Source organism: Anarrhichthys ocellatus, unplaced genomic scaffold, assembly GCF_004355925.1.
Source record: "Anarrhichthys ocellatus isolate YVR2014 unplaced genomic scaffold, GSC_Weel_1.0 scaffold22, whole genome shotgun sequence".
NCBI lineage: Eukaryota > Metazoa > Chordata > Actinopteri > Perciformes > Anarhichadidae > Anarrhichthys > Anarrhichthys ocellatus.
In genome coordinates, this window is record NW_022280052.1 from 2,569,044 (window position 1) to 2,579,672 (window position 10,629).

Here is a 10,629-nt window from a genome sequence, read left to right on the forward strand (position 1 = left end):
TGTGTGTGTGTGTGTGTGTGTGTGTGTGTGTGTGTGTGTGTGTGTGTCTGTGTGTGTGTCTGCCAATAAAGGTCATTTCCAACAAGGGTTGCTTTACTTTGAAGATTCATAATTCAAGTTATTTTGTGGCCCCGTATCACTGAGGGGAACAACTTAAACTGAACTTTAGTACATTACACGGATGAAGAATCTAATCCCATGATTAGAAAGACGTACAGCAATGGTTTCATTAGGGCGATAGACAGATTCTCAAGTGTAGTTTTTATTTTATTTCCAATTTGAAACTATTAAATCTTACGCAGTGTGCCTCTCGACAGCTGCTTCCTGTTCACCTTTTGAACAGAAATACAATGATTTTAAACATTTGTCCTGACCGGCTTCATTGAGTATGTATGCATAATCCGCTAATGTGGTTTTTGCCGTTTAAAAAAATCATCCAAGTCTAGGAACTTTAGTTTAAATAAGTAATTGAATAACGAGTGGATCGGTTGGGTTTTCATAAGTAGTTTTGTAACCACTTCGTTCTGATCTAATGTTATTTCAAATCAAATGGACCGGTTTGAGTATAATCTGTTTTTCCAGTTGATGGCGGTACGATGGAGGCGTATTCTACGGAACAACCAATCACAAGCTCCGGTACACGAATGCCCCAGTCGCCACGGAGACCAACACATCAGCTGCCCCCTCGCCTGAACATCGCCCCGACGTCAGAACTGGGGCCACCGGCTCAGGTATGAAGGAAGCGTGATCTGACCCTCAGTAAGGAAAAGAGAAGTTAAATAGAACATTGTTTTTAGTTATTTTTTTCATGGCACAAGACCGGCATTACTTTTTTGAAAAGGTGCTTGTTCTCTGGTCTTTTCTTTTTATGTCATCTCGATGCGCAGATCACTAGCTCTGCTAATCAATTCTGTACACATGAACTTCACAGCGTATCCCTGGTCGTCGTCAGTCGGTCGGCAGAGTCCCACAGCTCACTCCCGGGGTGCCGGGCAGTTCTGTAAGTCCGTTCATTACGTCATTTATACAACTTTCACTCCCCTGTGTTTGTATTCCACACTTCCTGTCATCTCTTCCTCTTGCAGCAGCACTTCTGTGACGACGATGACAGGATGGTTCCCAGCACTCCCACTCTGGTGTTGCCGCAGCGCTCCGATGTGTTTGACCAGGCGATCCAGTAAGTCTCACAGACCAGGAAGTCAGAATGTGAAACATTTGAAATATGTAAAAGTGACAAAATCACTGGTGATACAGTACATGATGAGATAATGTTGATCTAATACGGCATTTGATTATACAACACATTTTTAGATGATATGGTTTTACTTCTATACTTCGTTGAAAGTACCTAAAATACCTCAAACTGTCTCATTCTGCTGTCTTAAGGCACTGACTGACTCTTTGTTTTTTGTTTGTCAGTTCTCCCCAAGTAGCCGGTGTGCCTCGCTTCAGGTTTGGTCCTTCAGACGACGTGCCACAGACGAGTTCATCCTCGCACTCGGACCTGGGACTGCTCGCCTCACAAGGAGGTACTCCACCACCACGTGTTGTGCACAGTTACAGTTTATTTAAAACGGCATTAAACACCCCCACCAGCTATCTGCAGCAGAAAGATGATTTTTATTTCCCACAGAACGTTGGAAGTTTTTGTTTCTTGTCTTCAGGTCTTGGGATGTATGAAAGCCCCTTGTTCCTAGCAACTCATGAAGAGGAATCTGGTGGACGCAGCGTTCCCACCACACCGTCACAAGTTGCAGCACCAGGTATCTGTCTCAGTCTGATATGAAGAGATCTGTTCTGTATATCTCTAGACCCACCCTCTTCATCTATATGCTTCACTCAGTTCACAGTCTCTGAAAATAGGCAGTAAGCTGGATGGAATTAGTCAGATTTGGGAGTGCTATCGTATGCTACAACATATCTTGTTCTTCTCTTCCAGTAACGGTCTTCTCAGAGGCGGCTCAGTCCGACACCACCAGTGAGCACGCCTCCCAGTCGGTTCCCATGGTGAGCACGTCCACACCAGGCCTGGTTGTACCAGGAGCAGCCGGCACAGGGGAGGACAGAGACGACGTCTTCCTGGAGCCGGACACTGATAGGTGAGGCTCACTCCCCTCTGCTTTGGAATTCACTCCTCTCTGCTGTTGGAATTCGGGTGTGGAGCAGTCTGCAAATCTTCTCCTGCCCGTCAACTGTAACATTCATTATTGGTTCCCATGCAGGCTATAAGCCTGATATGAAATGCTATTATTTCTTTATTTACTGAAAGTCTGTTGTTTTCTCCTCTTTTAGTATCGATAGCTGAATCAAAGCAGTTAGCAGGTTGATAATAAATGCATCTTAAGGCTTTTTTTATTTTCTTGCATTCATGGTTTTTCCAGGTGATTTTAAGACCAATGCACGTTGTTTTGTTGCTCTGTTTATTCCAGCAGAGCAGAAGTATCAATGGATTCAGTGGGCTCGCAGGGAGATTTAGAGGAGCCAGGCCAGCAGTCTGACAAGGCCTGCCTCCCCTCCACCAGCCAGGAGCCATCCTCCAGCTCTGCAGGTACAGTGTAGCCACGTGGCTGTGCACACCCTGCCTGTGATTAGTGTTCAGTTCTGATTGCCGTGTTTGTTTGTGTTGCTAGATACAAGCAGTGCACCCTCTAGACCTGCACCCAGCAGACAGCTGCAGCGCTGGCCAGAACACCGCGGTGGCCGCATGAAGAGAGGAGGTAACATTTGCAAGCACACCCCAAAAAAATGGGTGGTGATGGAGCCAATACTCAGTGTTCATATAGAGTTGTGTGGTGGAAGATGCTCTCTGTACTTTGATAGAAAATGTTGATCAGCTTGTCATATCAAACCAGTTTTGTTTGACAATGCCAATAAGTAAATGTATATTTTGGAAGTTGTTGTATGCCTGAAAGATGGTACATCAACCTAAACTCATCTTTACGTCTCTTTATTTGCTAACTCGTAATGCACATTAATGGCAGTGCAACAGGTTTTTGCTTACAACTCACATTTTCTGCGTAATGATTTATGCTTATGTGTGCACACAAATCCCGGTAAAACATTTGTTTCATTAAGTACCAGTCACAGCATTTAAAACATTTTGGTGTGTTATAATTCAGTTTAATGTTGATTAGAATAACAGCGGAAACACTATCATTGTTTTACATTTCTCACACACTTTATACAGCCACTGTACAACATCTTTACATCAGCATAGCAGGCTGTGATTAAACAATGTTTTGTCTCCCAACAGGTCAGGGATTTCCTTCTCGGGGTGTTCATGGGAGACGATTCGCGAGATGAAGCACCAGTCAGGAAACTTGTGAACAGTGACTGAAGAAGTTTCCATTCCCGTCAGAAACACATTTCATGTTTTCCAATCGGTGTGTTCAGAGTCTGTATTCAGCCATGGTAATGTTCGCTTGTTCTGAAGCCTGTCGTTTTTAGTTTTGCTTTTGTTTTTTATGTTAAGTACCTTTTTGTAATCGGTCCATGCTGAAGCAGTGTGTTTTATGAAGAATGTAATAAACAAAGCTGTAAGACAAAAAACTGTGTATGATACAACTCTCTTTCATCACACTCTCGCTGGGCATTTCAAGAAGTCGTTGCTCTTAGGTGACGCGTTGTCGGTCGGAGCAGAAATGACGGGACGTTCACTACCAATCCTCACGTTGTAGGATTTGGCTGCAAAAGAAACAGAATAATTCAATAAGCATTTTAATTTATGTATGGTATTCAGGATGTTTTTTGTTTTTATTTCATGTACATGCCAGTTTCCATTTTTAGTCAACATGAATTTGGGATAAACAGAATCTCATGCATCAGTGCTGACCTCAAGAGTTTTAAGGATATTAACTGACAGCTTTTGGCTTGAATCTTGAATCTGGAGTGTTTTTTGAATGACATAAACGACTAGACGCTAAACCCCTCCTGATGATTAAACTGTGAAATGTTTTCTCAGACAGGAATTACAGTATTCTTTAGACGGTAGGAATCATTTAAATGGAATATTTTACTGTGGTTGCTCCATTTGAGCTGTAGGTAAAAGGACACCACCCTAAATGACCTTTACACCTGCCTAATATCCCGACCCACCCTGACACACATGGTCCTCGTTAGGCTTCTCAGACATGATGTGAATACGGCTAACAAAAGTCTCAGTGCAGACGGACAAGTTGTGGACATTTTGTTCTTTTGAAGGGGAGCAATTAAATATTGGGATGGAAGAGAAAAAACAAATTCACGACCTTTTTAGCTTTTATTTCGGTAACCAGGGTGTGTTAGGAGCTAATCAAAAATAAGGCAAGGAGTTTCTTGATGTGCAGAACACGGAGCTTAAAAACGATATTTTGCTCAATGACTTACATCGTGAGAAAACGTAGTATTTGTATCTCTCTGGATCTCTGGTGCTCGGGACGGACACAGCAGCTGTGATGGTGGAGGGGAAACCTCTCCAAGATGTCCGGATGTTGACTACCGGCTCTAAAATAGACACTGGAAACAAAATAGTTGAGAGTAAAATTAATGAATTTATCTACTCGGTTTTTATCAATATTTATGTAATTTAAAATGTATTTTTTAAATGTTTCTGTTCAACATCACAAGCCTTAAACGGTTGCAGTCACATAAATGGTAGACAGGCAACCTATTTCCACTTGCCAAATATTTACAAGATGGACCTCGCTGCCCTTCTCACGTCACAAAAAGATGACTCACTTTTTCAGTGACCTCGTGTTGAAACTCAAATTAAACCTGAGTTTACATGAATCCAAGTAAATCTGTTAAAATGCCCGGCAAAAACGCACCGTACACATCACGGTTACATTCATCCAGGAATCTATGTCATCGTTAAAAGGAATGTATGTTAAAATAGTTCTTGTCCTGTATACATTTGTAATTCTTGGATTACCTGCTTGTCGAACCATTCGGCTGCGGACAGTGTAAACGGGGTCCTGGACTTTCCTGCCACATGTTGGACTGGTGCCTAACTGGTATGAATATTTCTGGACCAATCCTCCTGGAAGAACCACTCAAGAGTCAATTTCAGAATGTATTTGCACATTTAGATTATTTGCATGACATACACAGTATTTAATTAATACAAATCTAAATTTTGTTTTACACAGAAAAAAAAATACAATAACACAAAATCAATAAAGAAACTGAAAGATATTAGTAAGCTCGACTCTGTAGCAGCAGTGCATCACCTCTCTTAAAGAAGTAAACGGACTCTCTCCTCCTCTGGTACTGAGGCACAGACAGAGCAGCTGTGATTTGGCCCCGAAGCCCATCAAAGCCTACTTGAATGACCTTTGGATAGTTAGGATCCAACAAAGAATTTTCAAATCTCCAGTACTGGGATCCCTGCAAAGATCACAGTCGAAACATTAAACCTCAAGCAACAAAAATAAACCTTTCCAGCAATTTACAAAGGTGGATAAATGGCCAAGAGGGCTCAAGAGGAAATGTGATATCAAAGAACAGCCTAGATTGAGTATTTTGCAGCAAAAAGGCCTCCTGATACAGTGCAAAGGGTCTCACCCATGAAATCCTCAGAATTCTGATTTGTCAAATGCACTCATTGGTTTCAGATCAGATGGATAAATATACCTTGAAAATGTATGTTTTGCCTTGGCAGTTGCAGCGGGTGAATGCAGTGTCGATGGGCGAAGGGACGCCCCACACTTGTGTGATGCCACGAGCCGGACCAGGCACCATGTATCTGTCCAGAAACCAGAAGTAGTGCCCTGGAAAATGTCCAAAAATTAAAAACAAATCTTTGTAGATGTATAAAGATTTATAGGTACTTTGGTCTGGTGGTTTTCCAACCTAGGGGGCGGGCCCTCAGAAACGGTCACAAGTTAAATCTATGGCATTGGGAGATGATTGTTTGGACAGATTATATTCATTTTTATAAGGAACTGCTAACAACTGAAACATAAAATATTGTATTTTAAAAACGTAGAAAAGATTCCCTCTGAGATGTAGTGTAGTAGTCTACAAACTAATTTCTACAAAACTAATTTCCCCCTGGGGATGAATAAAGTTTATATCTATCTATCTATCTAGTGAAGTAGGTGTGTAAAGTAGCATTAAAAAACAATTTGAGTTTTTGACAAAATATCCATCGCTTCTCTCTTGCATGTTAATGAACTGGTATTTTGGCTGAATGCATGTTACAGTTCTTAGGTCCAATGATCAGCTGCCTGGTTGACACTAACCTCTGAAAACCACCACTGTGCCGTTCCTCAGCGTGGTGACTGCACCGACCGGCCGCCCACTACACAGATTGGTATCGTTGCTGTCGTCTTAGAAAAAGGACACAATTTGTAAGAAAAACCATCTGTTTGGATAAACAAGCAATAAGACAAAAAGGACATGCAATCACCGACAAGTTACTGGGAGTTAATTGTCATGTTGTGCTCCAGGAGCTGTAATTGTTTTTTTAAGTATCTAAGCTTTATTTTAAAGTGTTATTTACAGAGCAGGAAAACACTTAATATAGTGTAGCTACGCTTTGAAGGAATCTCTGTTCACCCAGAGGCATAAGGACAAAACAACCGAGCTCATAAAGCAGGCTGAGAGCAGTCATAAATATGTACCAGAAAATAGAGACCTCCATTTTGCAGTAGTGTTAGACTCACTTAAAATATATTTGATGTCTTCAAAGCCCACAGGGATGAAATGTCAGTATAGTCACACTGACATTTCTCCTCTCAGAGTCACATCCTTCATCTTTGACTTTATTTGTTTTCTATGGGCGCTGTGTTGAGAATCTGGATCAAGAACATTTCTTACCTGCTTGGTAGTCTCTAGGATTGTCTATGTTGAGAGTTTGTGCGGTGTCCAGAGGCTTAGTCTCAGGTTTGGAGCTGGGTTTTGCCAGAGTCGGTTTAGCCGGCGATGGTTTGTATGGGTCAGGTTGATCCTGGGGTTTTGAGGGGACTTCGGATGGTGCGGGTTTGGTCGGGTCTGGTGTGACATTTACTGGATTAGCAGTGGTTGTTCCTGGTGTGACTTCATCTGTAGTGTCATGCTGCACTACATCTGTGGATGAAGGAATGTGGGTCGTCACGGCATCAAGCTCTGCTAAGTCCCCGTAGCCCTCTAGAGAAACACTGGTTGGAGGATCTTTAAGGTCTGCCAGAGAAGACGGAGGGCCTGTTGTGACACTGTCTGTGTTTTTCTCAGTATCATCCGGTTCGTTTGAAGTGGTTACCTCAGGGATGGGTGTCGGGTTCAGCGTTGAGACAGGGATGGTGGTGACCTGAGCGTTTTCCAGGACTGTGGAGGAGCCCTGTGTGGGTCCTGTGGATATTGTGGCCACAGGCGTGTAGGTGGCTGTTTTGGATAGGGTTGTTACCTCTGGTTCATCAGAGGGGGCTACAGTCAGATCTTTGGAAAAAATGTCATCCTCAGACTGTACTTCTGCCTGGCTTGCCGTCTCGAGCTCTGGAGTGTCGGCTGTGGGAGAATACTCTGTTTGGGGTACTGAGGTTGGAGTAGGCTGGCTGAAGTCAGCTGCTGTGGTGGGATGAGGGAGAGTTGTTCCTGGGTCGGATGAGCTGGTCGAATCACTGGCAACTGGAGGAGGACCGACATGAGTATGAATTCAACGCTAGTAAGAAGCATGTTAAAAAAATTGACCATCCTCCTTAGAGAAATATTTCCACAGAAACATGAAGAATAAAACATCACTCTACATTGAAAATCTATTTGTGCCTGCCAGGTAATCCCTGGATATCACATACCTGTGCTCTCAGTGGGGGCTTCTGCAATGGTGGGGTAAAGTGTGGAGAGGCCGTCACCAGCCTGTGTTGGTTCAATGTCTGCGATAGTCGTTGTGAAGACTGTAAATGTCTCTGTACTGAACTCCAGAGTATCTGGATCCTGGATGGCTTCAGTAGAAATGTGATCCAGCAGGTCAGCTGTAGACGATTCGTAGCCACTGGTGCTCTCTGGGATTGGACTTTTCTCCAGGTCCTCCACTTCATTATTGGAAAACTCATCATTGGGAAAAAGCTGGCTGTTCTTATCTAGAGGAATTTGACAAGTGGGAAAAGATGGATGTCACACTCATGAAACTTCACTGGGGGAAAAACACTTTGGCAATGTTAAAAATGTTTTTAATCAGTACTATCTCTGTCTTTTTCCAGCATTTGTTGTCTTGAGCACGTACTTCACTGACTCTGAATGTCTTGACATTCCAGATGGAAATGTCACAACATGTCTTCCTCCTGAGAGAGAAGTAACACGGATGCAAGAGTATCACCACCCACAAAACTATTCCAAGCCAACTACTGAAAAAAATCCTCCAAGAAAATGTTCTGTCATTATTTCTTGGCTTCATTTTGTGCTTTCCTCTCTTGTGACTGAGCCTGTGCCCGTCACCCTCCTACTCACTCATGACAACATTGCTTCCTTGTGTTTCTGTTGGCTCGTGGGGCTTGTGCTCTTGGCTTGTTCTGGTGAGACTTGGCACCGGAAGCAAACCACAGCAAAAGAGCCACAGTGTGGCTGTCAACCGAAAACATCTTTCTGCCATCTTCCTGACATGTCTCTTATCAAAAAACACTTATCATTTAAGTAATCTAAAACAAATGATCATTGGTTTCTGTCTTTGGAATCAAGTAGTAACTGTTCAAGATGTGAAATGAAGTTTACGTAGCTTCCTTGAGTAAAAGGTATAGTCACCTGCATTGTTTCCCTCGCTGAATGTAGAAGGCTCTGTTGCTTCAGTCGGCTCTGTGGGAATGTTCATGAATAAAGGTTAAAGAGCTACGCCTGTGAAAAACAATTTGCCTTAAATCCTAAATGACTGAAAATATAAAAATCAACCTTTTTGCCAAGTCAAATATATCTTTGGGCTTGTTATCATTTACATTATCGCATGAATTAGTCTTCACTGGTGCTGTTGCACTGGCTGCTCCACTGATTTCGTCTGTGGTAATTAACCGAGACAGAAAGTATTGTCAAATTTAGCTCAATGCAGCGGTGCAGATTACTGCATGCATTTCATACTACTCCACATGCTGGTGGACATGCCATGTCAGATTAATCCTGGCTTCTTTGCACTTCACCATTCATACACATGTACTATGCTGAAATGGTAATTGATGCAGGACAGTGCAACTGAGAAGGGTGAGACCCGACTTTAACATGCAGCCATGCTATCACACCACCGTCACTGTATTTGCTGATCATGTGTATCAAATGACCACCAAATGTCAAAGAAGACACCAAAGATGTAAAAGCACTGGTAACTTAACCAGGACAGCAAATATCATGGTGATACTACTGCGAACAACACTGTGAGGGAATTCAGTTTAACATGCAGAAAATACACACGCACACGTACAACCATGCTGACTTTGTTGGACAAGGCTTACCCTCTGCATCACAGTGGGTTTTGTGATCTGGACAACACTGTTTGTAATCAGCGCATTTAGAGTCGCAGCTACACAGTCGGCCTCTTTTGAAGTTTTCTCCGCATCGTCCTTTACATGAGTTTTCTGTTTCACACAAACACAACACGGTGCTGATTATTTAAGATTGATATGATTATTTTGTTATTAATATGGAACATTCAGGCAGTATGTGAAATGTTGCTCTCTTCAGGGATGGGGATTGGTAAAAAAAATAAAATAGTGCAAACTTGGAAAATGAGTCATAAAGTAACATGAAAAACCACAGTTGATGAGTGAAAAACATTGTAGCCAGTGACTGAAATTGTTTTTGGACATCAGTGTCGTTGTGTTACAGTTCCTGGTATTAATAGTATGTCAGAAGGGAAAACTCTCACTTGTGGTGCATTGGGATGCGAAGTCTTTGCAGCACTCTCCATAAGACAGGCAGCTGTAATCACACTGACACATGTAGCCCCTGGAGTACTCATCACCACATCGACTTTTACAGCTTGCTGTTTATGAGATAGAGCACATGAAAACAGAAGGAAAATGTCAGAGAGGGATACAACAACATCTGTGCCTTTAAAATGTGCACCATCTTCTGTCCAATAACATGTGCTCTAGGACATGGTGTGTAAATAACACTCTGTGCCAGAAATTGATTTCTGAATTAATGTCGAACAAATATTGCCCCTCTGGTAAATAATTATTAACAGAATAAACAGTACAAGAACAAAAGAGCAAAAAACGTCCTGGATACATTCCAGGAAAGTCCTTCATTCAAAAACACATTCTGGCATTTAGAATACTGAATAATACATTTCAGGTAAATGTTTCTCTATGCTGTACAAAGGCCACACAAGTTATACTCACTCTGAGCAGCACTAAATGTCAAGGCACACACCAACAGAATAACAGCACCAAGCACAGTGGAAGACATCCTTCTGTAAATATGACACAAAGCATGAGACACACAAAGAATAAATACGTCAGAGCAGAAATAGCATTAATTCATTCTGAAAATCCTGAGAGATAAAAGAGGAAATAAAAGTTAACCCACCTTGTTTGAGCCTCTGTCAGAACACTGCTGGATGTTTGACTCGGCAGCTTTTAAAGGGCTTAGAGAGACCGGCTGACTTCCCGTTAATTGGTGGATCCGGTCTAATTAAAAGTGTGATGATCTCACAGGCTGTAGGGAGTATCCAGTCCAGTCCAGACCAGA

At 42.3% G+C, this 10,629-nt stretch overlaps 2 protein-coding genes across 7 annotated transcripts in view; one reads left to right on the plus strand and one right to left on the minus strand.

The window, feature by feature from the left end:
- tprb (translocated promoter region b, nuclear basket protein) overlaps positions 1 to 3,671 on the plus strand; it is a 21,043-nt gene extending 17,372 nt beyond the window's left edge. For 3 of the 6 annotated variants that reach the window (XM_031859596.1, XM_031859600.1, XM_031859599.1), the window contains exons 43-51: positions 583 to 731; positions 932 to 1,000; positions 1,086 to 1,177; positions 1,420 to 1,529; positions 1,665 to 1,763; positions 1,940 to 2,099; positions 2,430 to 2,548; positions 2,631 to 2,717; positions 3,254 to 3,671. In XM_031859596.1, the coding sequence (XP_031715456.1) occupies positions 583 to 731; positions 932 to 1,000; positions 1,086 to 1,177; positions 1,420 to 1,529; positions 1,665 to 1,763; positions 1,940 to 2,099; positions 2,430 to 2,548; positions 2,631 to 2,717; positions 3,254 to 3,303 (935 nt within the window). In that variant the 3' untranslated portion in view covers positions 3,304 to 3,671. The remainder of the gene's footprint in view (positions 1 to 582; positions 732 to 931; positions 1,001 to 1,085; positions 1,178 to 1,419; positions 1,530 to 1,664; positions 1,764 to 1,939; positions 2,100 to 2,429; positions 2,549 to 2,630; positions 2,718 to 3,253) is intronic. The other 3 variants (XM_031859597.1, XM_031859601.1, XM_031859598.1) reach the window with 2 other exon arrangements.
- On the minus strand, positions 3,108 to 10,629 carry prg4b (proteoglycan 4b). Its single transcript, XM_031859602.1, has 13 exons — positions 10,468 to 10,629; positions 10,281 to 10,351; positions 9,803 to 9,919; positions 9,390 to 9,512; positions 8,695 to 8,745; positions 7,752 to 8,036; positions 6,799 to 7,584; positions 6,222 to 6,308; positions 5,611 to 5,747; positions 5,208 to 5,364; positions 4,910 to 5,017; positions 4,366 to 4,494; positions 3,108 to 3,684 (listed from the first exon to the last, which is right to left on the minus strand). The coding sequence occupies exons 2-13, from the start codon at positions 10,345 to 10,347 to the stop codon at positions 3,575 to 3,577; spliced, it is 2,157 nt and encodes a 718-aa protein (XP_031715462.1). The 5' UTR covers positions 10,348 to 10,351; positions 10,468 to 10,629; the 3' UTR covers positions 3,108 to 3,574.

Excerpts from the sequence above, each read along its gene's own strand:
- prg4b (XM_031859602.1), bottom strand. The coding sequence starts at position 10,347 with ATGTCTTCCACTGTGCTTGGTGCTGTTATTCTGTTGGTGTGTGCCTTG. Across the intron at positions 5,748-6,221 it reads CACAGTGGTGGTTTTCAGAG|GGCACTACTTCTGGTTTCTG; the intron begins GTTAGTGTCAAC and ends GACATTTTCCAG. Across the intron at positions 4,495-4,909 it reads CCGAATGGTTCGACAAGCAG|TGTCTATTTTAGAGCCGGTA; the intron begins GTAATCCAAGAA and ends TTTTGTTTCCAG.